General features: G+C 42.4%; 1 protein-coding gene across 1 annotated transcript in view; it reads right to left on the bottom strand.

Moving 5' to 3' along the window:
• Positions 1-13,475, bottom strand: part of DSTN (destrin, actin depolymerizing factor) — a 37,617-nt gene extending 24,142 nt beyond the window's left edge. Inside the window, exon 1 of the mRNA XM_084887667.1 lies at positions 12,994-13,475. Within this exon, the coding sequence (XP_084743793.1) occupies positions 12,994-12,996 (3 nt within the window). The 5' untranslated portion in view covers positions 12,997-13,475. The remainder of the gene's footprint in view (positions 1-12,993) is intronic.
• Positions 13,476-26,622: the final 13,147 nt, after the last annotated feature.

A 26,622-nucleotide genomic window follows, 5' to 3' on the forward strand; every position in this document is an offset into this window, starting at 1 on the left:
TACTATACAACCAATTGCCTGAATAATAGCAATAGTCTCTTAATCAGTCTTTGTCCCCATTTGTACATCTCCACAAACGAGCCACAGGAATAAATCACATCCTATTCCACTACTTTACAGGGGCCAAAATCTAAAATCCAGCCTAAATCGCGGGCCGAATGGTTTACTGAACAGTCATAAACTGACAATGTCATAAACTGACAGCGGAGTGCAGTGATGACAGCGCGGTGCGGGCCACATTGCAAGGCCTGGCGGGCTGGATTTGGCCCGCGGGCCTTGTGTTTGACACATGTGCTTTACACCTTAACACTTTCCACCACCACAAACCCAGTGGTTTCCTGGGATGGTCAGAATAAAATTCAAATTCTTCACCTTAGCCTAAAGGCTCTTCTTATTCTAGCTCTAATCTACAATACATTTCCTACCCCCCCCCCCCCTTTCACTAAATTCTACCTACACAAACATTTTTTTTGTCCCTAGCATGTCAAACTCTCTTTCTCAAGGACTTTCTTTTTATAGAGTTCCTCTGCCTAAAATGTTTTTCACATGGCCTGCTCTCTCTGACAATGAGCATCTTAGCTCAAAGGCCACTTCCTAAGAGGACTTCCTTAACAATCTAGCTAAAAGTAACCAACTCTTCTAGTACTCCTAATTGTTTCCCTACTTCCTTCTTACCACTTACAATTATCTGATATGAACTTGTCATTTTTCTCTCCCCGCCCCCCACATTAAAATGTAACTTTCACAAAGGACTTTGTTTTCAGTACTGTCTCCTAATACCTGGACCATTCTTGGCCTATCAAATTTCTCTACTATTTACTGAATAAATAGTTGCTATTTTAAACCCTGAAGACAATGAAGAACTGCTTTTGATTCTCCATTAATTACCTCATAAAAATATAATAGTTATTTAACTTTTTAATAACTAAGATATTTTAAATCAAGAATCAAGTCATCTGAAAAATCAAATTAAAAAGCTGGTCATAAAAAATTTAATAAACTATAATGACTCAAAGTAAAATAACATTAAAGAAATAATAAAACAAGCCCTGGCTTGCTAGCTCAGCTGGTTAGAGAGTCATCCCAATATGCCAAGGTTGAGGGTTCAATCTCCAGTTAGGGCACATATAAGAATCAATCAATGACTGCATAAATATGTTGAACTACAAATCGATGTCTCTCTCTAAAATCAATAGCCCTAGCTGATTTAGCTCAGTGGATACAGCGACAGCCTGCAGACTGAAGGGTCCCGGGTTTGATTTTGGTCAAGGGCACACACTCAGGTTGCTGGCTTCATTCCCAATAGGGGGCGTGCAAGAGGCAGCCAATCAATGATTCTCTCTCATCAATGTTTTTATCTCTCTCCCCCTCTCCCTTCCTCTTTGAAATCAACAAAAATATTTTTTAAAAATAAAATCATTCAATAAATAAAAATTTAAAAATGCCCTCTTATTGACCTATTCATGTTCACAAAGTAGCATCTGTTGTAGGCCTACCATGAGAGTCATCTTGCTCTTAAAATATACAAGCCCTCAGGAAACATAGTACCTAATACATAGAAACAAACCCAGAAAAGTGGCCAAAATGGAGAGACAAAGAAACATGTCACAAATGAAAGAAGAAATCTCCAGAAAAAGAACTAAATGAAATGGAAGCAAGCAAGCAAGCTACTAAATACAGAGTTCAAAACAATGGTTATAAGGTGGCTCAAGGCTCTTAATGAGACCTTCAAGACACTCTCCCTCTCCCTTCTTCTCTAAAATCAATAAAAATATAAAAAAAATAAGTGAACAAGGAATCTAATGAACAAAAACTGATGAATAAGATAGAACCAGAGGCATAAAAACATGGATCAGACTGATGAATCTCAGAGGGAAGGAAGGAGGAATGGGCAGGAAGAGATTAACCAAAGAACTTCTATGCATAATAGAGGTCCGGTGCATGAAATTTGTACATTGAGGGGGGGAGGTCCCTCAGCTTGGCCTGCACCCTCTTGCAGTCTGGGACCCCTTCCTTTTCATTGCCCACCTGCTCGCTGCTCCTTACTACTTGACTCGCTGCATTTGCCCCCTAGTGGGGAAGGACCTCGGGAGGGCTCCAGGGCATGTCTGGCCTGTCTTGCTCAATTCCTATCAGCCAGACCCCAGCAGCAAGCTAACCTACTGGTCAGAGCATCTGCCCCCCTGGTGGTCAGTGCACATCATAGCGACTAGTGGACCAGTTGAATGTCTCCCCCCTGGTGGTCAGTGCATGTCATAGCAAGCAGTTGAACATCCTTAGCATATCATTAGCACATTATGCTTTGATTGGTTAAACGGCTGACTAGACAACCAGACACTTAGCATATAAGGCTTTTATTATATAGGATATGTATTACCTATGGACACAGACAATAAGGTGGTGAAGACTTGGGGCGAGGCTGGAACTGGGTGGAGGGGGACCATGATTTGGAAAGGGAGGACCATCTGTAATACTCTCAACAATAAAGATTTTTAAAATAAGTAAATAAGCCTATTATAGTAAGAAAAAGGGGGAAAAATACATACAAACTCTCCCTGAACAGTCTAGTCCCACAAAACATCTTATGAAGTGCCATCAAAGAAATTCATATGCTATCTTAGCACTGTTTCTTAAAGATGTACAAAAAGGCATAGAATTAACACCAGTGTTGGTACCATACTAACTTTCCTTTTCAAACAGGCCAATTCACAAAGTCAGATGATAGTCTATCAAGGTGACCACTAGCCACTTGTGGTTTAGTGAATCCCATTATATGTGGCTAGTTGATTTTTTATTGCATTTCACTAATTAACTTAAATTTTTTTTTAACTTATCAATTCCATTACTGGAAAATTTATAAGTATGCCCATAGCAACGTATGTGTGTGAATCTACATTTTCAATAGTAAAATTTAAATCTAAATACATATCAAATATTTCTTATGAAAATTGAACTCATTTGAATTTGAATTCATATACTATAGGTGTAAAATATATACTGATTTCAAACAACGTGTATAAAACAAGAATGTGAAATGTCTCGTTTTTATGTAGATTAAATGTTGACATATTTCAGATATATTGGGTTAAATTTCACCTTTTCTCTTTACTCTTACAATGGGGCTATTAGAAAATTTTAAAGTACATATGTACTTTGGGTGATGAACACAATGCAATATACAGATGATATATTATAGAACTGTACATTTGAAATATATATACTTTTATTAATTGTTAACCCAATAAGTTTAATATAATTTTTAAAAGTACATATGTAGCCCTAACCAGTTTGGCTCAGTACATACAGTGTTGGCCTGTGTACTGGGGTTCCCAGGTTCGATTCCGGTCAAGAGTATGTGCCTTGGTTTCGGGCATATCCCCAGTGGGGAGTGTGCAGGAGGCAGCTGATCGATGTTTCTCTCTCATCGATGTTTCTAACTATCACTCTCCCCTCCTCTCTGTAAAAAAATCAATAAAATATATTTTTAAAAAAATAAAAGTACATATGTAACTCATATTTTATTTCTGTTCGACAACAATGGTCAAAAGATTACTTACAGCATTCTTAAAACAAGATTCCAATGATCTGAGAATTCCTCAGGGCTCTACAATTGCCTTAAAAGATTGTGCCCTAGCAAGGTGAAGGAATCTTACAGGCATTTGCCTATGCTTTAGTTTTAGCTCTATTACTACATGGAAATACTACCACTGAAAGAACATGTCATGTGAAACCGCTTTAAAGTAAACACTAATTACATTTAAAGTTGGTGATTTTCTGAAAGCAAGTCAAGATAGAAATATGGGTAGGAAATTAATCTTTCTTTTCTGTGATAATTCAAATGTGAGTACATCCTATAAAGTAAAGCAAAAATATAATACTGAAAGGAGTAAACAGTCTTCCTTCAACATGATCCAAAAGTACAAACACAGTGACAGACTTGTTTTATTTATTTTTTAAAATATATTTTATTGATTTTTCACAGAGAGGAAGAGAGAGGGATGGAGAGCTAGAAACCATCGATGAGAGAGAAACATCGACCAACTGCCTCCTGCACACCCCCCACCAGGGATGTGCCCACACCAATGTACATGCCCTTGACCGGAATTGAACTTGGGATCTTTCAGTCGGCAGACTGACGCTCTATCCACTGAGCCAAACCGGTTTTGGCGACAGACTCATTTTAAATGTAGGTTTCTTGCTACAGTATGCACCGAAGTGTACAACTTTTAAATGCTCATCCTGTGCCCTGTTGCAACAAAACAGAGTTCTTGATACTCCCCAGGATAAAAAAAAAAAAAAAAAAAAAAAAAAAGCCAAACTATCAGCTTTTTCATATCTTTAACTACAGATTAAAAAGTGAATTTTAAGAATTTTAATTGCATTTTTACTTGTCAATTGCTTTTTTAAAGATCTACATAAAAATTTATTTTTAATATACCAGAGAAAATCACATAAGCATTACAATGTCAGCTACTGAAAGAATTATCTTCAAAAGTTAAGAATCACTAGACAAAAACTACTCAACTTTATGGAGGCCCTTGTACAGAAGACTTCACGACGATGAATGTAACAAGTTTGTCAAAGTATTACTATCATGAACCAATCTGATGTTTGTTTTTCTATACTTCTCCCAATGTAAAATTTCAAGCAAAATGAACAGGAGGTGTCTTTTAGAAGCCCGATTTTAAGTGAAACGTCACGTCTAACATCAAGGCAAGGAGGCAGGGACAAAAGAAAAGCTGGGATTAAAATATTTCTTAAGTATTAAGTATAAATCTTTGGGTATGGCTTTCATGGACAATATAGAAAGGAATATTATGCTACAAGGGAAGGAAGTTCAAGATACTTCAGTAACAATCTTCTACTTATTTATTGTGTTTTGTGTGTAGATATGCAAATAGCAAACAGTACAGGCATACTTCAAATATATTGTGGGTTGGGTTGCAGACCACTGCAATAAAGTGAGCATCACAATAAAGCCAGCCATAATTGTTTTGCTGGTGGAAGTTCTTGCCTTCAATTTGTAAAAAAACTCAACATATATGAAGTGTAATAAAGCAAACCACAATAAAATAAGTATGCCTGTATAGTAAAAAGACTAGGCCTAGTTATTCAGAGATTAGAGAATTGTTCTGTAAATAAAAACAATGCATATACTCCTAGGCTAGATGAAGTTTTCTTTGGTTAAATAAAAATGAAAGAACAATTAATCTATGATCTGATTTCCCTGTGCTCTTACAATTCATCTCCAAAGTACAAAGGCTAATTTTTAAACGGATAAATGTAGAAAAGGAAAATTAATAAATAAAAATGGTAATCCTTCAAAACTAAAAACAAAAAACAACAAACCCACCAATGCATATATATATTAAATCTAGTTTTTCAAGAGTTTCAAGATTTTTTCAAATTTCAAATATGGTGTTCATCTCAAAGTATTTTAATTATTACTGAGAGAAAATAAAGTTATTTATTATAAAAACACAAATATTTGGAATCTTCCTGTATACCAAGTTAAACACCATTTTGATTCAAACCAATTCTATTTATAAAAAATAGTTATTTTTGTTTTGCTTGCTTTTTCAATAGACTATTTTTCAGAGACCTTTTAGGTTCACAATAAAATTGAGCAGAAAGTACAGAGAATTCCTATATATCCCTTGCAGGATTTTGTTGCTGTTTGTTTTTAACTGATTAGGAAAAAAAAAAATTGCTAGATTAACTGCCTAGGGAAAAAAAAATAGTTGTAAGTATAAAGCAAAGATGGAACTCTATCCCGGATCACTCTGCATTCTGCTGCTACCAGGACCTGACAATGGCAGGTATCTAGAATTAAGAGAGAGTACTGAACTTTCTCTACTTAGCTTGAAGCTTGCAAAGAAACTTGGTGCCAGAGGAGAGGAATATTAGTCCTCTGATATGGTTCTGGTCCTGACAATCACTTTCTTGTCGATTTTCTTTTAAGTCTGGGTTTTCTTGATGGCTCCACAAATTAGCTTAGATAAAGACATGAGAAGAATTTACACAATGTCAAGTTTACCGATGAGCATGCATGCAAAAAATAAGCTGCAATGAAAAGATACTCAACTCTTACTAATCAGAGAAATACAGATTGGCAAAGGTTGAAGCAAGTAGTGAAAAGACATGGAGAAAAAGGCTCCTAAATATAGATGATAGGATAGATACAACTAGAACCGCTGATGGTAGATTAAAAAATACATATGCATGGTCTCCAAACCAGGTTTCTACTTCTGGATATAAACCAAGAAGATATTCATTCTGACTAGAGAAGCAATATATAGTGATATATGAAAATGGAGCCTGGCTAGCATGGCTCAGTGATTGAACATCATCAACCTATGATCCAAGGGAGTCACAGTTCAATTCCTGGTCAAGCCCAGGACTTGATCCCCAGTGAGGGGCATGCAGGAGACAGCCAATCAATGATTCTTTCTCATCACTGATGTTTCTCTCTCTCTCTTCCTCTCTGAAATAAAAATATATATATATATTTGGGGGGAAATGGAAACAATATTTTGCAAAAAAAGATAAGGCAAAAAGTTGGGCAAATATCCATCAATAGGGCAATAGATAATCTGATATAATAAAAGGCTAATATGCAAATAGACTGAACAGGGAACAAATGAGCAACAGAACAACTGGTCGCTATGACAGGCACTGACCACCAGGGGGCATGCACAGAACATGGCGGGCATCAGCTGGCAGGATAGTGGAGCAGGTGAACCGGGGCACCAGACGAAGGTGGGGCACCAGTTGCTGTCACCAAGAAAAGCCTCTGGTAGTTACTGAAAATTCTTTGCTCCTGCACACCAAGATCCCATCCGGTGTGCTTGCACCTGCTGCTGGCGCTGGCCCCACTCGCACCTGCTACTGGTGCTGTGCAAGCAGGGGGCCAGGGAGCGGAAGGGGCCAGGTGGGGATGAGGAGGATGGGCCAAAACCTGCCCCTATGCCTACCGCAGGCTCGCAGCCCACAGTTCCTTTCAAGGTACACAGATTCATGCACTGGGATCCTAGTCTACACTAATAAAAGAGAGACATGCAAATTGACTATCACTCCACTACACCCACAACCAATCAGGGGCGAATATGCAATTTAGCCCAACATAGATGGTGGTGGCGGCCACAGAGCTGGAACCCCCATCCCCCAGCAAGCCAACCCTCCACTCAAGGCTACAAAGTTTCAATTATAGAAGATAAATCCCAGATACCTGCTTCCAGCCAGCCCTGGCCTCTGCTCAAGGAGGCACTGAAAAAATAGAAAGAAAAGAAGAAAAGGAGGGGCTGGGAACCTGGATCTGGAGAGGGCATGGCCAGCCTGAAAACAGCCCTTAGCTCCTCACCTAGGTTGGCCACACTCCCATGGGGTAAGGGTCCCCACTGGAGAGGCTTGGCCAGCCTACAAACAGCCATCAGTCCTCACCCAGGCTGGCCAGGCACCCCAGTGAGAATACCCACCCTAAAGGGGGTGTGGCCAGCATGAAAACAGCCCTCAGCCCCTCACACCATCAGTGAGGGTCAGTTGGAGGTGATCAGGACAGCAGGGGTCGGGGAGCAGTTTGGAATGAGCAGGCCAGTGGGGAGGATAGATGGGGACAAGCAAGCCAGCAAGGGAGGCTGTTGGGGGCAAGCACACTGGCACGGGAGGCAGGGGTGATCAGGCTGGTGGTGGTGGGGGGCGCATTTGGGGGCACGAAAGCCAGCGGCAGGGAGCAGCTGGGGACAAGTGGGCTGGGCCGGCAGGCAGAGTGGTTAGGGACAATCAGGCAGGCAAGCGAGTGGTTAGAATCCTACAGTCCTGGATTGCAAAAGGGATGTCCGACTGCCTGTTTAGGCCCAATCCCTGTAGGACATCCTTCAAGGGGTCCCAGATTGGAGAGGGTGCAGGCCAGGCTGAGGGACACGTGCATGAATTTCGTGCACCAGGCCTCTAGTATAGTCATAAAATGCAAAGTATTCAGCTGTTAAAATAAAGAACCAGAGCCACAACTAAAATTAAAAATCCCCCCACCTCCCCAAATTGACCAAGTTTAATTTTAAGTTGCAAGAGAATACACAAAGTATATGTATCATAAAATCAAAATACCTCTATATAGAGAGAGTTAAAATGCTAGTTGGCCCTAATGGAGTTACAGTAACAACCAATTTGCATATTGACAGACCAACGGGCAGATGTGTGCACGCAGCAGGGGGCAGGAGGCCAGAGCCAAGTTTCCAGAAGTCTGAGGAGAGTGCTTGACAGGAGCCTAGACTGCAAAGAAGGAAGAGGAAGCGGCCACAGGGAGCTCTTCCAATTCCCCTGCTCGGACACCCTATCCCAGCCCCCGCAGGCCCAGGGGAACAGGGAGACTGACTGGACAGGGAGAAGACTCAGCCTCTGGGTAGCTGCAGCCCACACCTCCAACTCCTGATCTCTTCCCCACCATCCCTGCCAGGGGTGCCCACAACAATAGCACACCTGAGACCCGCCACTGCTGGGCACATTCCACTGGGGCTAGGCACGCCTCTCCTCCCTACAACTCCAGACCCAGGTAAAGACAGGCCTGAGTAGCCCTCCAGGATCAGACCTTTTCCCCCCAACAGCAGCAATGCCATCTCCACAGTAGAAGCACGCTGAACCTCGCTGGGGGGATGGCTAAACCCACCCTCCTAGCCTGCCTGGCTCCACCCTGGCCCAGCCCGGCCCCCATCCCACTCCAGGAGATTGGAGCTCCACCCTGAGCAGACACAACTTCAAAACAGCCACGTACAATAATGAGGCCAAGCAGGAAGTTTTGACAGTTACTCCCCCTTCGGCCTCGCCACCCCCCTAATGTCCGATCCCTGCCAGCACCTCCAGGAATGACCACCACTGCAGGGCTGCTGGCCAGAGCCCACCCCTCTGAGGCCTGCAAAACTGTCTGCAAAGCTTCCACAGCTACAGTCCCAGGAAACAATCATGTTCTCCTCCCCTAATCAACACCTGCCACCTGCTAGGGTACCCATGGGCTTAAAAATAACAATCCCTTCCCCTTTAAACATCATTTACTTGATTAAACATTTGTAGGTTTATTAGCTCAGAACCTCCTCATGACAACCCAGTGAGGTAGGCAAAGAAGAGATTACAATTCCATGAGATATGCATATGTATTCAGAAATGAAGCTCAGAGAGGAAAAGTGTCCCCAAGGGGCAGCACATGCCCCACAGGGGGTGGGGGCAATTTGATTTTAAGTGGTGGCAATTCGAGAATGAGTTAACAGTAATTTCTTTGCATTTCTCATGGTTCTAGGGAGCCTCATCTACAGGATATCCTACATAATAAAAGGCTAATATGCAAATAACCAAATGGTGGAATGACCAGTCACCATAATGCGCGCTGGCCACCAGGGTGATCAGTGTGCTCCCACAGGGGGAGCGCCACTCAGCCAGAAGCCGGGGTCACAGATGGCGAGCACAGCATCAGTGGTGGGAGCTCTCCTGCCTCCATGGCAATGCTAAGGATGCCCGACTAATGGCTTAGGCCCACTAAGCCACCAGTCAGACATCCCCCCAGGGCTCTGAACTATGAGAGGGCACAGTCCAGGCTGAGGGACCCCCCCGACTCCCTCCAAGTGCACAAATTTCAGGCTTGGGCCTCTACTATAAATATAAAACAAATCAAGGCAATATAGCATATACTACTGCAGATACATACATATATAGCTAAAAGTATGGAAATGGCAATGAGAATGAAATACATTAATTTCAGGTGACTATGTTAAATTTTACCTGAGCCCTGTGCTTTTGGAAAGCAGTACTGGTTAAGAAAGAAATCCACTCCCATCATTTTTTGTTCTGGGGAACAAGTAACAAAAGGATTCTGCTCTTAAGACTCCCTGATTTACCTGCTTCAGGTCCCCCCCCCCCCCCCCCGCCTTTTTTTTTTTTTTTTTAGATGTTTCTCATAGCCTAAAAAAGAAATCATTTGCCAACCCCAGGTGGGGGGGTGTGGGAATTCGGAGTGGCCTTGATGGACACGTTTCCTCCCAATTGCGATAGCCTAAAAAAGAAATCATTTCCTTAATTGGCTGATACATTATATCTTTGACCCTGGAGTGGTTGCTTATTTCTGGGATAAGATGCATACTTAAATGTAATGGTAGCAGAACCTTTTTTTTTTTTTTTTTTAAACAAAGGAACTTGTTATTCTATGTAGTTTTCTGCTTAAAATATTTCTAAATTAATTTTGAAATTATTTTTGAAATTTGATGTAGAGTCAAAGAGGTCACAGAATTCAATCCATTAGTCGGTTTTCTGATATGTTAAATAAGCACATTAACACATGCCCAATCTAATCCATTAGGTTGTTATAAATAAAAGTGTTTTTGCTAATCATCAAGTAGTACAATACATTTGTAATTCAGTCTGAGCCAATTAGTTTGGTATGGTAAAGCAGCATTCTGATTAGAATAAAGTTACGGATTAGATTATCATATAGACCTTTACTCTGTTTCAGGGGCAACACTACACTCTTACTTCAGAGAGAGCAATGCAGCTATACTGCAAATGAACACACTATCAGTTACAGAGGAGCTAGGAAAGTCTATGTTATGTCTCAATCCATACCCAACACAAGAACTACTGAGCAGATAACCCAAAGAATTTGGTGGGTGGGCTGGTGCTCAATCTTTATATGAGGAAACTGGCACACCCAGCACACACACGCAAAGTTTTGTTTGGAAAGTGTAGATGTGGTTCATGTGGAAGATATGCATCTTTTTTTTTCTTTTTTCCTTTTATTGGCACTGTAAAGTGAAACTTTGAAAACATAAAATTTCATGGGTAAAGTGCCCTGGGTTATCTTTTGAGTTGGTTTCAAATTGCTTTACTCCAAAGTGCTTCTGGAATACTTGGTGAGTACCAGGAAGTGATTCTGTTAATGTAGAACAAAGCCATCAACAGTTAAAATTTAACTTAAAAAAAAAAAATGAACCCAGTATCTAGACAACAAATCTAAAAAAGATAAATAGAGGTAAAATGCTAAAATCTGGGATAATAAAGGAACTTTCCATCTTCACAATATTCTATAATAGCTGGACTGAAGGAATATGCACTATTTTCATGAGGCTTACAGAGAAGAGTAACCAACTTTCTTTGCATATAAGGTCTCCTTTTTTAAAAAAAATTCATTAAATTTATTGGGGTGACACTGGTCAACATGAACATATAGGTTCCAGGTGTGGGTTTCTGTTACAAGATCTGTAAATTGCACTTTGTGCCACCACCTAGTCAAATCTTCTTCTGTCACCATATAAAGTCTTCTTAACCTCTCCACACCAAGAAGTTTGAAATGTATTTGGAATCACCCATGTTGATTTGTGTTTCTCCTCCTCCCCCAAGAACCAGTAAATAAAACAGATTCTTCATTTTATTTAAATTACAAGAATATGGAAGTGAAGCTTTAACTAAAATTTAACTATTTAACTAAAGTTAAAATGCATGGTCCTATTTTCAAACAAAATAAAGTTCGCAGTCTAGCAACTTAAAAACACAGAATGTCAAATTAGAAGACCCTAAAGCAGGTTTCAAAGCACTTTCGTCAGAGCTGATGGTCTTAACATGTACTAGAATTCAAAACCCTTAGGTTAATATTGCCTTTCAGTATGTAGTAGTATATATATTTATAATCTCAGAGAGGCTAACAATCTTAACTGCTGATCCTCTTTGTGATTTATAGAATTAAACCAAATAAGAGTCAGAAACTGAACAATATCAAATTCCCCGTCACCAAGAAACTACTGATTAATCTCATTTCCTTCCACTAATGAGACTATATGCACAGTCATGAAAGTTGCAATACCTTAAGAAAACCAAAATTATTGTTCACTGAAAACGTTTTGGATACAAATACGCTGGCACCAACTGCTTCCACGCAAACAGATGCAAAAACTGTAATATTTCTAGCAAAGTGTGGCAAGTCTTTGCCTGCAAAATCACTGACCAAAAATGGTAATGGCGTGCGCAGGGGTACAGAAAATGACAAAATGTCCTAGTTGAGAATATTTAAGAATACTGTTTTACAGCACACACTGGAATTACAGTTGACACGAGGGGGAAAAAAATATGTAACTTAAGCAAAGTGTCCATCACCTGGCATATTCTGAGCATGTTTATTTTTTAGAGACTGGGGTAATTTTTTACGGACTTTTAAGAAGTTTAGATTATCATATAGACCTCCACTTGTTTTTGTTCGTGCCCTCTGCGTCATGCCCACACCTTGCATGCTGAGTTCTGAAGCACAGCCAAACTGTTTACAGGTAAAAAGACACTTTCCAGGCGTCCATGGAGAGGCCGGGCAGGCGAGGGTTAAAGCGGACACTTCCAAGCTAGACGAGCGCAGGGAGAGCGCAGCAGGCAGCGGACGGCCCGGCACGGCCACGAAAGCGGCTGCAAGGCCACCGGTTCTCAATCCCGCCAGCGCCGGGCTCACAGGGGCCACCGCGCCCTCCAGGGCTGTTCAAGAAAGGCCTTATTTCTATTTTCCTTATCGAGATGGACAGACCTCCCCGGCGCGTCTGTGCCGGCCTTTGGAGAGACGTGCCCAACAAGGCCGCTCCGGATCCCCACGCCCCCCGCCCGGCGCTGGCGAGCCGCACCCCCCAAACGATTCCACCGAGGCGGGTGTTCTAGAACTCGACTCCCACGGGTGGTACCGAGGCCGGGGCAGATGAACCTCCGAGGCGGAGACGCTCCGGGACGGCCGCCAAGCCGCAGCTGCGACCAACGCAGCGGCCGTGGAACCTCCCCGGGACGTGCCGGGGGCCCGGCGGGTCGGCGGGCGACAGACGCCCACGACCCTCCCTCCGCGGGAGACGCCAGGGAGACGCGGGTCCCTTCGGGGCGGAGCGGGGGGCTCCTGGGGTTCGGCGTTCGCCCCTCAGCCCCGACCCCCGCGGCGCCCCAGAGCCTCGCCGCCCCCGCCGCGTCAGCCCACGCCTCGCGCTCCCTTCCACTCACCATCTTCGCCGAGGCAGTCGCAGGGACGCGGGGCAGGGAGTCGGCGGGCGCCGAATGTCCTCACAGAAGCGCGGCCGAGCAACCCAGCGAGGCGGCGACGCAGGGCGCGAGCCGACCAGGGGGGAGGGCGCGTGAACGCGCCGCGGGCCCGAACGCGACTGCGCACGCACGTCACGCGCTGCCCGCTGTTGCCACGCAACCAGAAGACCGGGTAACGCCCCGCCCAGGGAGGGGTGTCTCCGGGACTGCACGCGGGAGGAGGTCTTCCCTCGCCTTCTGGAGAATGGGGTCCCCTCACCTCACCAGCTCGGGTTTGAGGGGAGTAGAGATGGGTCCTCTCCTGCGAGGGGAGAGGAGGCGGAGCTTGGCCTGGCACCTGCGGGGCCAGCGGCCCTTCTCCATCCCCCCCCAAAGGGGCGGGGCCACGTGGCGCCCCACCCACCGGGGGGGAAGCTGTTGGCCTTACAAGGAAGTGGCTACCTGGCCAGGTGTGCGCCGCCGCCGGGGCGGGGCCTGGGAGGGGGACGAGGCGGGGAGGCGGGGCTGTGGGGATGGAGTCGCGAGGCCCGGCGGGAACTGGGGCGCGGGCGGTGGCGGAGGCGCGGGCGGTAGCGGAGGGGTACGCATCCCGCATATTTTACCTACTTTGGTGCGATTCCCGCCATCCTCCCCTGATTGGCCCAGCCCGGCATGTGGGGCCCTCGTCTAAGGGGGGAAAAAAAAATCTGCACATTTTTTTCCTCCTTCCGGAGGCGACTTTGGCCATACCGAGCGCTCTGAGTCACCGCTAATTTCAGGTCTGGAAAAAACAGGGAGTGATTTATTTATCTTTGGGTACAGCCCGGGAAAGGAGGCTGGCGAGGCGGACGGTCCGCTGGGTGTAGCTGGGAAACGGTCGACTGGTTTTTGGATGATGGCGCCGACCCCGCTGCCCCGTTTTTGGGGGGTTTTAAATTTGGGATTGTGTTTTGTGTGGGTTTTTTTGTTTGTTTTTTTAATGGGCGGTTGCTTCAGAAACACAGTTTTCAGACGACCAGAAGGAATCCTAACTTTTTTTTCTGAGGGTGTTTTTGTGGGAAGTAAAGGGAACAGAAAGAATTTGAAACTGGATTGATTACTTAAATTTTTTTTTGGTCGTATTTCAATATAAGATACTTAAAATCACCACCTCTACCCAAACTGTGTTAATTCTCCAAATGGGAAGCTTTTGGACGGGATGTGTGTGTGTGTATCTGGGTGGTTTTTTGTTTTTGTTTTTTAATATATTTTATTGATTTTTTGCAGAGAGGAAGAGAGAGGGATAGAGAGCCAGAAACATCGAAGAGAGAGAAACCGATCAGCTGCCTCCTGCACACCTCCCACTAGGGATGTGCCCGCAACCAAGGTACATGCTCTTGACCGGAATCAAACCTGGGACCTTTCAGTCCGCAGGCAGACGCTCTATTCACTGAGCCAAACTGGTTTTGGCTGTATCTGGGTTTTTTTGTTTGTTATTTTTCTGGGCATTATCTAAAATCTATGCCCAGAAAGATTGTAGGTGGATTTTGTTCTGACGATTCAGCATGGGAACTCATTCCTTATTGCTCTCATGTTTTTTGTTTTCTTTCCTTTTTAAAAAGAAATGTTGATTTCAGAGAGGGAGAGAGAAACATCAATGTTGAGAAAGAATCATTGACTGGCTGCCTCTTGTGCCCCCACACGGGGGAATGAGCCCACAACCCAGGCTTGTGCAGGGACCCAGGATCACACCTTGACCTCCTGGTTCATAGATCCTGGCTTAGCCCCTGAGCCAGCCAACTGGAGCTGTTTTGTTTTCTTTTTAAGAGAGGAAGCAAGTTGTGACATTTCTAAGCCTATACAATTTGCCACAAGATTTTTGGCAGGCTGAGCAGTTGTTCTCAACTTAAAAGGACCTCGTTCAGTTACAGTTATTGGCCCCACCTCTCAGAGTTTCAGACACCTTACATCTGTGATGGGACTCGAGGATTTGCATTTCTAACAATTAACTGGTGATGCTAAGGCCACTGTCTGGGTACTAGCTTTGAGAGGAAAGAACCTTCCTGTATCTGCCTACAGCTGGAACCCATTGTTTCTTTGGTTGCTCGGGATTCAGTGCCCACCTCCTCAAGACGTCCTTTCTAGTCCAAAATTGAATCCTGTTCATTGAAGGACACAGCCTGTCTGCCCCATCATCTCTCCTGCATTTCATCCTCCATTTTGCCACCAGAGTTACGTCCAAACAATAAGAATCGGATCCTGTCACATCGCTGCTTTAATTTTCCTATGGCTTCCTCCAGAATTAGCAGGTCAGCATGGCCTTTTTGCCTCTGGCCTCAGCCAACCTTTACTGCCTTGTCTCCCATATATTCCATAGTGCCCAGTTTTCTTCCAGAAGCCCTCTTACCCTGAGCCTGCTTCTTTCTCAGCCTGAAATGTTCTTATAACCCCGGTCACTCCTAACTGCCCTCCCTGCTGGCTTGATCGCCTACAACTGCCCTCCCCTGCAGGCCTAGTCCCCCACAACTGCCCTCCCCTGCAGGCCTGGTCTCCCCCAACTGCCCTCCCCTGCTGGCCCAGTCACCTCTTAACTGCCCTCCCCTGTTGGCCCAGTTGCCCCCAACTGCCCTCCCCTGCTGGCCTGGTTCCCCCCAACTGCCCTCCCCTGCATATCTGGTCCCCCCCAACTGCCCTCCTCTCAGGCCTGGATTTCCCCCCCACCCCTCAGCTGTCCTCCCCTGCAGGCCTTGTCCCCCCTAACTGCCCTCCTTTTTGGCCTGGTCTCCACAACTGCCCTCCCCTGCCAGCCATCTTGTGTCTTGGAGTGAAAGTCAATTTGCATATTACTCTTTTATTAGATAGGATATATATCCACCATCATCAGATTAGGCTGAGTTCCTTGAGGACAAGGGCTGTTTAGGGTACATTTTATATGGACTACCATAGCTCCTGATAATGTAGTAGGTGTTTAATACAGTTTTTTCAGTAAGTAAACCAATATCTGAAGATGTTTACAATTCCTCAAGCAAACTTCTATATCAGTTCACTGTAATTTAAGAAGGAACCCCATTGTACTTAAGGTCCCATTGAATTTTACACATAAGTTTGCTGGATATTTTCATTCCTCCTCATCCCACAGAAGGAACAAGTTTAAACATAAGGTCTCGTTTAAATATGAGATGGGTATATTTCACTTTGCATTTAGGAAACATAATTAACAATATGTTGTTACATACCTAATCTGTGAACATATAGGTACTTTCATTTAAAACCATTTATGAGTGGCAGGGAAGTATAAGTTAAACAATGTTAATCAGTAGACTGTAAAAAGTTTTTTTGCAAGGCAATATAATAACTGTCAGTATATAGTGTAGATAAAAACTATCTAGTTTTTCCTCCACCTGCCCACAAATTCACCTCTTCTCTTGTTTATGTCTATAGCATCTTTAAAAAATAATTTTAATTATATAAGATATGAATATATTCTCATTATAAAAGACCCAAACAACACAATGAAGGAAAGTTCCTTGAGCACCTCTGGTCTCTATTTCCATAGTCCCTGGAGCCTGCCTCCTCACAGGTAACCACTGCTGTCACTTTGGTCTATGGCCCCACAGAGAAATAAACTTTGTCCATGTGTGTTGTGCTATTTTGCTTTTGTTGGTGTTTTGTGTAATGGTTTTATGCTGGAATGTGGTGTCCTATAGCTTGCATCCTGCTTTTCTTGATTTTCAGCCTGCTGGATCTGTTCATTTATGACAGGGAGATGTTCAAACTCCAACTGTCTGTTTCTTGTACTTCTATCAGTTTTTGCTTCATGTAGTTTAACACTATGAGGTGCATTCACATTAAGAATTGTCATATGCCAAAACCAGTTTGGCTCAGTGGATAGAGCATCGGCCTGTGGACTGAAAGGTCCCAGGTTCAATTCTGGTCAAGGGCATGTACCTTGGTTGCGGGCACATCCCCAGTAGGGGGTGTGCAAGAGGCAGCTGATCAATGATTCTCTCTCATCGATGTTTCTAACTCTCTATCCCTCTCTCTTCCTCTCTGTAAAAAATCAATAAAATATATTGAATGAATAAATAAATAAATAAATAAATAATTTAAAAAAAGAATTGTCGTATGTTCTTAGAGAATTGATAATTGTATCATCATACTAGAGGCCCGGTGCACGAAATTCATGTGTGGGTATGGTCCCTAGGCCTGGCCTGCAATCGAGGCCATCTTCCCCAGCTACCTGCAGCTGGCCCTATTCCTACTGCCACCCACCCCCGGTTCCCCATTCGCCGTCGCGTGATTGGTGCCTGACAGCAAGGGGGAAGGGACCAAGAGGTGGTCAGTGCACCTCATAGTGATTAGTCCAGCAGTTATCCTGCCATTAGGGTCCATTTTCATATTACCCTTTTATTATATAGGACTAGAAGCCCAGTGCACCCCTAACTACCCTCCCTGCTGACCTGATTGCCCACAACTGCCCTCCTCTTGTAGACCTGGTCTCCAGTTTTGGGGGCAGCAGTTTGCACATTGTCCTCTCCTCTCTTATGAATCCAAGAAGAGTTACCTGTTCAGATTTTTAACTTGTCATTGGGACTGAGTGGCAACTCAAGTTCCTTAAATGCAGAACTGGAAATTGGAAGTTCACCTTTTTTTTTTCTTTTTTAATATATCCGATTGATTTTTACAGAGAGGAAGGGAGAGGGATAGAGTTAGAAACATCAATGAGAGAGAAACATCAATCAGCTGCCTCCTGCACACTTCCCACTGGGGACATGCCCACAACCAAGGTACTTGCCCTCGACTGGAATCGAACCTGGGACCCTTCAGTCTGCAGGCCAACACTCTATCCACCGAGCCAAACTGGTTAAGGCCACCCTTACCTTTTTAAAAAGAAGTATCAGACTAAGTGGGTTTCCACTTTTGCCTTATTGACCAGAACTTAGTCATACAGCTGGGTCATGTGGTCTGTTCTCAGAACAGAAATTTGCTCAGCTAAGAAATTGGGGTTCCTTTACTAAGGAAGAAGGGGGAAATGGGCATTTGGAGACAACTAGTGGTGACTGCCATGGGTAGATGACATTAGTCCCCTTCTACAGATAGGTAAAAAGGTGAAGAGCTATTAGGAGCTAAAAAGAAAAAGTGACCTTTACTGTCAGGCCACATGACACATCACTCATGGGTAATGCTGAAAAAGAAAATGAGGTACTTCTGGTTCTTCCTTCACTTTACAGGGTGTCTTGTACAAAACAAAGCAAATGGAAGCTGTAGAAAACACATTTTGGACATGCAGGCAGCTCCTAGGGCCCAGGCATCTATTTTAGGAAAGTGCTAAATTTATATGCATGGGGCATTTGGCCACTGTGACTCAGTTGGGCATTGTCCCATGCACTGGAAAGTTGCTGGTTCGATTCATGGTCAGGGCACATACCTAGGTTGCAGGCTCAATCCCTGGTGGGAGATGTATAGAAGGCAGCCGATTGATGTTCCACTCTTACATCGATGTCTCTCTGCCTCTTCCTATAAAATTTAATAAAAAATATACTTTTAAAAATGTATATTCATGGGGATGATGCAGAATCACATGGTAACAATTGATTTCTCTATTGGTCCTTATGATAGGGCAAAAGTCATATACCACTATTTTATTACATAAAAAAATTGAACAATTATTATATGTTTTTCAGATAACATGTACTTTTTGAGTTAACCTATGAGAAAAGAGAGTAGAAAGTGGCACAACAACCTTAACCAATGGTTATTAACCCCTTTTGAACCAAATGTTCCCTCTGAGATCCTGAAGAAAATTACAGACCCTCTCTCTAGAAAAGTGGACGTTTGCTATAACTCACAAAGCTTAGCCTACAATTTCAGGGAGTTCATGGGCTACCCTGATGCCTCTCCATTAATCTAAATAATTCAAGAAAGGTTTTGGGAAGTGTTCTAAAAAGGAAATTTATGCTAGGGATAAATGAGCCTCACTGTTTCCTCCCTCACAATCCACAGGCCAAGATCAGAGTGGTTATCAGTTTAGCATGAAGCCTTCCAGACTCTTACAGTATGGAGCATTTAAAAAATACAAATGGCCTCTACAGTGCATATGGGACTGTGGCTTTTTATTACTTCATTCCACAGTATATCTTAGGGATCTGTCTATGGTATATTGTCTTCCCATTTTTCAGAATCATGTTACATTCTCTCTACAGTTCTAGTCAGGTTGTTATACTTATGGAGGAAAAATAAAAGCCATAAAATATTTTTAAAAAGGGACAAATAAAGGAATCAAGTATTTGATATAATTACAGACTCAATGACTTCAAACTCTTTAGAATGTAAAAAAGCCTGAGAGTTGAGTGTGATCACAGTTATAAAATCATGAAGAGTAGGAATGAAGTGAATAGAAATTTTGCCGCAAATTCTAACATAAAAATAAAAGGGCTGCTCTTAAAGCTCAAAAGATATAATTTTAGGAAAAATTAGTGCTATTTTACATGATAGGTAAGAATGAGAGGAAGATGACAGATGGGAAGAAAAAATGTCATAAACAGTAATAGACTGATAGTGACAAGCTCTCAGGTTGGGACCCATTTTTCTTCACCACCATCCGTTATGCTCTGCAAACTTCTGCCTCTCCCATGACTACTGTAGACTTCAGAACCAGCAGTGTCCATCCCAGAGGCTGCCAGGTAAAGTCAAGGCTGGGCTGGTGCCTTGCTGGGGTGTGGGAAGGTGATACTAACATATGCAAGTGGCTGCCCAACCCTGTGACTTTTCCTCACCCCACTCTTACCTCCCCTGCTCCTGAGAACTAAATAATTATACCCTAGAACAAAGGGGTTAGGATACTGGGAAGTCATCTAGAAGGTTGAGGTGTGGGGAGGTGAACACAGATTGCAACATCAGAGGTTTCTCAGCTTGATGCATCCCAAACTCTCCAGGAATGACACCAGTTCTCACCTCCTCCCCCAGGTATTCTGTACAAGACCAGGTAGAGAGATGAAAATCCTAAAGATGTGTGCATGAGTCCATAGGTAAATATAAGGAGACAGGAAGGATTCAAGCATTTTGAAAGAAAAATAACCAACTGAATAAACTCAAGCAGAAGAACCAGGACAAGAACTTGAGGATAGTAAGTATTCTCAGAGAAATAAGGAAATCTATTGGGAAACAAGAAGCAAGAACAAGTAGTTATAGAAACATTAGGAGTCTAAAATATTCTTGAACTAAAAGATTCATTGGATGAGTTGGAAAACAGTGTATTTATTTTTAAAAGATGAAGATGTGAGTTTCAAGATAAGGTCAAAGAATTAACTCACAGACGTTATCTAGAAAGGATAGAGATGCAAAGAATTAAAAAAAAAAAAAAAAAAAAAAAAAAAAAAGTCATGGAGGACAGAGAGAAAAGAGCCAGTATCTGTATAAAGAAATTTGATGACTGTGAAAGTAAACTGAGGGGAAAAAATGTTTGAAGAAATAATAATTGCAACTTTAGTTCTGTTTTATTTTTAATTTGATTACTGAATTCATTATTTCAACATCTGTGATGTGTCTGCAATGTGCCAAATCTGTTCATAGCCTGAGAAAGAAAAAAGGTTCCTGCTGTCCCAAAGCTCAAATTCTAGTCAGCTAGCAGCTAGAGGCGGATAATAAACAACTAAACAAAAAAGTCCTGGGTGGTGATAGGTGCTTAATTGACAATAAAACCAGGTGATAGGACAGAGGATAACTGGAGGTAGTGAAGGTGCATTTAAGTTGGTGCTCAGAGAAATCTCCAAAGGGATGAAATGTAAGCTGACTCTTAAATGCCAAGAAGGATTCAGCAGTGTGGAGATAGGAGTGGGCAGCATCCCCTGCAGAGAGAATGAGCTAGGTGTGCTCAAAAACAAAGGAAGACAGGGAATGCAGCTGGAACGAGGCAGGTGGCCCACGGGCCGCGAGTTTGACATGCTTGCCTAGGCCCAAGGTGTGTGGACCTACATCATGTAGGACCTCTAGACCATGGTAAAGGGAGCAAGATGGATTGAAGACAAAAAAAAAACAAAAAAAAAACACACACACAAACAAACAAAAAAAACCCCCACAAAAACAACCACCTGAATTATAGCTTTATATAAGCGACATATTTACAATTATAACCAAGCAGGAGTTTGTGCAGCTTGGCCCTTTTAAAGGATGTTTGTATCACCCCGTCATCTATTATAACCACCTCATTTTCTCATGGAAAAGAGGTGTTAAAAAAAAAAAAAAAAAAAAAAAAAAAAAAAAAAAAAAAGTCTGTGTTTGGAAGCAAAAGAAGGATCTTGGTTGCATTCACCATGGGATGGCGCTTTGAAGTATTTTCTTTAAAAATGGGATGGCACTTTAAAGTTAGATCTGACAGATGTTTACTGGGACCCTACTGTGTGCCAACTGTAGCCACGGTGGCTACTAGGACTACAAAGATAAATAAGTCATGCGCCTGCCACAAGGAGATCACTAGTGAAAACAGATCAATGTCAAGATAAACTCAGCCCAGGTTCCCTTGAGAATTCTCAGGATCCTAACTGGTGGAGCAGATCGTACTGGGGAGATGTTAACAGATCTTAATGAGTGAGGCATCCCAAGAGGAAGGAAGTGAGTGTGTTTGTTACCGAAATGATTTCTCATTTAATCAAGGAAAAGATGGTGAGAGGACTTACTCAGAGACCGATATTCGGAAGGAAAGATTACCAAATGTTCCTATAAAAAAAATTTAGATTCCATGGACCACGATACTTAAGTAGATATAGATGTGAATTTTGTGTGCTTTGGGGGCTGCTCCAGCCTGCTTCCTAGTTTTCCCTTCATCTAGGGGTGGAATAGGAGAACACGGAGCAAGTTAAAGCACTGCTCCACCAGAAACAGCCAAGGGACGATGGTCCTGATGTGTAATTTAAGTGCCTGTTGGTATCACTGTTTTACCACTGCCATTCCAATATTTCTATGAGGTACTTGATACTATTGTTACAAGTCCTACTCTTGTCTGGCTGTGTGACCTGCAAGATGCACCTCTCTGGCCCTCCCTACCCTCACCTGCAAACTGAAGGTGTTGATGAATTTAACCCCTTTAGCTCTAAAATATTATGCCTGCACTACAGAGAAGACTTACTGAGTATCTAGCACAATATTAGCAATTTGTGGAATATCTATTCTAGTAATATTAAGGCAGACTCTTGCATTTTGATTTACGAACTCCAGGCCTTGAGCTCTTGACACAGCCTGTTTCTACAGCAAGATCAATAACTTGGTATAATTGTCAAGGTTTTGGACTAATGGGGTTCTCTCAGCCATCTACGACTGGGGAAAGGGAGCTGATAGGCACAAAGGGAGAAAATAGCATTCATGTCACACACCCTCACAAGTAAATGAGAGACAAAAAATGTCACATCATGCAATGTTTGTTTTTTAAAAAATATTTTTATGGATTTCAGAGAGAAAGGGAGAGGGAGAGAGAAGAAACATCAACGATGGGAAAGAGTCATTGATTGGCTGCCTCATGCACGCCCCACACTGGGGATGGAGCCCACAATCTGGGAATGTGCCTGGACCAATTACTTCCTGGTTCATAGATCGACACTCAACCACTGAGTCATGCCAGCAGGCTTGCGGTGTTTTTTTTTGTTTTGTTTTGTTTTTTAAAGATCTATTGTCAATAAATTCTGGTTCAGCCATCAAGGGGTGGTTCCCTCACAAGATTTTCCATGCTGGAAGTGGAAGGAATTACTTGCTCCTTTATAATCTGACTCCTGTGAAAAATCTTCCCTCCCAACCCTTGAGCCAGTGAGTCACTTCCTCCCTCAAACCCCTACAGCTTCCTTTCTTTGCCCATGACCCAGTGGAGACAGGAGGGGTCTGGACTGTTGGGGAGGAAAGGAGCTTTGGGCAACAGGCCACACACCTTGAATAGCTCGGATTTAGAGAAGGATCCTCCACACAGGAGGAGGTAGTATGTGGTCTGGCAAATGCTGCGTGGGATTTCAGATTCAGCCTTTTCCCTTTTATTTTAAGCAACTCTAAGAGAGAAACACCCATAGAAGGTACAGTGAGTTTCTCCGGTTTATTTTATGACTCATGGAAATTTCAAAAATGATAAATATTGGCTCAGCCGTAGCATGACTTAAGAAACACTCAACTAAGCCAGACACTATGGTTACAAGAGACAAGGAGCGTGTATTCAACAAATAAACTGTGGCTCTTTTCTGAGCTTTTAAGAGGGAAAAAAAAAAAAAAAAAAAAGCAGAAAGCATTGCCTGGATTCTGTTAGGTGCCCTTCCTGGCCAGCCACGATTTCACTTGTTTTCTCTGAAGCCAGGAACTCCTGGGATGGATACAGTATCTTCCTGGCCAGGAAGCCATTTCAGATGCCTTTGGTTTTATACTTTATTTAGTCCAGACTCTTTTTGGATAATATAATGAAAATACTTTACCAACCATAAAAATTAATGAGGGTAAAGATGAAAAGATGTTCCCCTCAAAAGAAAAAAAGAAAAAAAATATTTTCCTTCCTGGGTAACAATCCCTTCACATCTCTGTGCAGAGGAAACTAGGCGTTCTGGAAAGATGTTAGTTTCAAAGAAAATTTAGAAGGCAGAAGCCATAAGTAATGGTTGGGCTCCAGAGTAAAGGTTTTATTTTTTATAAAACAAGATCAGCATTACCTTAACTTTTCTCCAGGTGATTTTATTTTCTAAAATATATATATATAAAATATACTATTATTTATAATCAAGGAAAAAGCTAGTATAACAACTTTCCAAAAACTAGTAATAAGTAGTTAACTAGTAAGTCTACCTTTTAGCTTGTTTATCCTGTATAATGGTTGTGGGTTTATTAATAGTAGCATTACTTACTACCCTGTTTCCCTGAAAATAAGACAGTGTCTTATATTAATTTTTTCTCCCAAAGTTGCGCTAGGTCTTATTTTCAGGGGATGTCTTACCTTTCCATGCGCTAGGTCTTATTTTCGGAGGATGTCTTATTTTTGGGGAAACACGGGTAGCAGTGTTCTTTAGAATTGGCTATCCAAACATAGACACAACAAACTTTTCAGAGTAGGGTCATGATACATACATGATGAGGATTAATAGTAAAGCGAGAAAAGACGCAGGGCACAACTCTACTTCAAATACTGGGATGGGCAAAAGTAGGTCTACAGTTGTGAGTACACAAAATAGTTCATTCTCATTATTTATTCATTAATTATTGTATAATTATTATTATTAACCTACTTTTGCCCACTTCTGCACAGTAGCTAAATGGACTGTTAAACATGTGTGGGACCCAGGAGGAGGCACCAAATCTGAAAAGGTAATTCAGCCAGGTCTTGCCAATGGCCCTTCTATAACCACTCATGGTTAAATGGGCTTCCCTTGAGAAAGAGGAGGCCACCCATGTTGGAACAGACTTAGCCACCTAGGACTAAGACTCTAGACATATTATTAGGGGAGAAATAGCTAAGGTCATGCCATAAGCTCTTTTCTCTCTCTCTCTCTCTTTGTTGATTAAGGTATTACATATGTGTCATTACCCCCCTCCCAACCCCACTCATGTCCTCACCCCCCTGGTGTCTGTGTCCATTGGTTAGGCTTATATGCACGCATAGAAGTCCTTTAGTTGATCTCTCCCCCTTACCCATGCCATAGGCTCTTGCAGAGAATCCACCACGATGTAGAAAAAAGACGAGGTGCCTGGCATGGTCTGGAACACCAGTGCAAGTGGAAAGGGATGTACAAGACACCACATCCATCTGCCCTTTGACCCAGCCACAGGGAAATTGATCTCAGGTTTCTCCAGAGAGAATCTGCGAGAGCCTGATTAATCAGAGAGATATGCCATGTGGCCTGGGGATCGGTACTGAGGAAACGGGACTTCTTTGGAAGGACTAGCCTTCTGTACTTTCTCCTCCCTTTGCCTCTCTGTTCATCTTACATTAAGTGTTTCAACCTGATGGGGAAGGAGCTCTTTCCACCGAAAGGTTGGGGCAGGAGCGTTTCTGCAGGTAGCCAAGGTGATGCTGGCAGCCACAGAGGCAACAGTTGTGTGGATGGCTCCCACAGGAGCACCTCACTGTCTGCCAAGGGAGAGAGAGTCCCCGGGCCCTGAGCCATGACACAGATGGGTCCTGGGTCATCTGCTGGTGAGCCAAAGAGCATTAAAAATAATTACAGGATGAAAATCCCTTTCATGCATTCTTTTCTGATTATTAAAAAAATCAGGTTTATTAACAACAACAAAAAAACCCCTGAAAATATGTAAGGGAGAAGTGCTTTCAATTCACTGTCCCATTACCTTTTTATCCAATAATAAAAAAGGTGATTAAAATTTTTTTATTACACAAATGATCTGGGAATACTTTCTCCTTATTAGAAAACCATATAGAAAAATTCACTTTACTCCCCTGTAATTCTTTGCCCCTCACCAAAGTAAACCCTATCATTGGTTTGGAAGGTGTCCTTTCAGAAGTCTATATGTTTATACTGTGCGCGAACACACACACTCTTGATCAATTGACCGACTGTTTTGTATTTCTGTAGTTTTTAAAGAACCAAAATAGCATTATTGTTTCTCATCAGCTTGCATTCTTCATTAAGAAGTATCTCTTGCCATATTCCTATGGCTGTACATATTATGTACATAGTGTTACATAATAAGAAAACACAAAAGTTTATTATTTATCTTTCTGAGGAGTATTTAAGTAGCTTCCAATGACAAATAAGTGCTCAGTTAACATCCTTGTGCATGCCTCTTTGTGCACATAGGTAGGACAGTTCCAATTAAAACGTGGAACTTCAGGGCTGAAGAATATGTACACGTTTAATTTTTGAAACCTAAGATAAATTGCTGTTCCAAAGGCTTTCTATTTATTCTCTTACCAACTGTGTATGGAAGAGTATTATCTCCCCACATCTTCACCAACTCTGAATATCAACCTTTGTAAATTTTGTCAATCTGATGAATGAAAAGTATATCTCATTATTTGCTTTTGAAATTTCCTGTTTACTAGTGATATTGAGCATCTCTTCTCATGTTTATTGGGATGTTTGATATTTCCTCTTCTGTGAAATACATATTCATGTATTGCTGAATTTTCCTTTGTCTCGTTCTCATTTTAGTAGTTGTTTTTCCTTTAATCCTCACCCGAGGGTATATTTTTTATTGGAGAGAGAGAGAGAGAGAGAGAGAGAGAGAGAGAGAGAGAGAGAGAGAGAGAGAGAGAGAGAAATATTGATGTTAGAGAGAAACACTGATTTTAATAATTTTATCATGTTCTGGTTATTTGACCCTGAACATGTTTTGTTCATGTGAAAAAGATATATCTCCTAGTTGTTTCTCATCTTTTAATTTTTTAATAGTGTCATTTGAAATATATATATATATATATATATATATATATATATATACACATATATATATATTAAGTTTTTAAAAAAATATATTTTATTGATTTTTCACAGAGAGGAAGAGAGAGGGAAAGAGAGTCAGAAACATCAATGAGAGATAATCATTGATCAGCTGCCTCTTGCACACCCCCTACTGGGGATGTGCCCGCAACCAAGGTACATGCCCTTGCTCAGAATCGAACCCGGGACCCTTGAGTCCACAGGCAGACGCTCTAGC

Source organism: Pipistrellus hanaki (assembly GCF_964339955.1).
Source record: "Pipistrellus hanaki genome assembly, chromosome: 6".
NCBI classification, from domain to species: domain Eukaryota; kingdom Metazoa; phylum Chordata; class Mammalia; order Chiroptera; family Vespertilionidae; genus Pipistrellus; species Pipistrellus hanaki.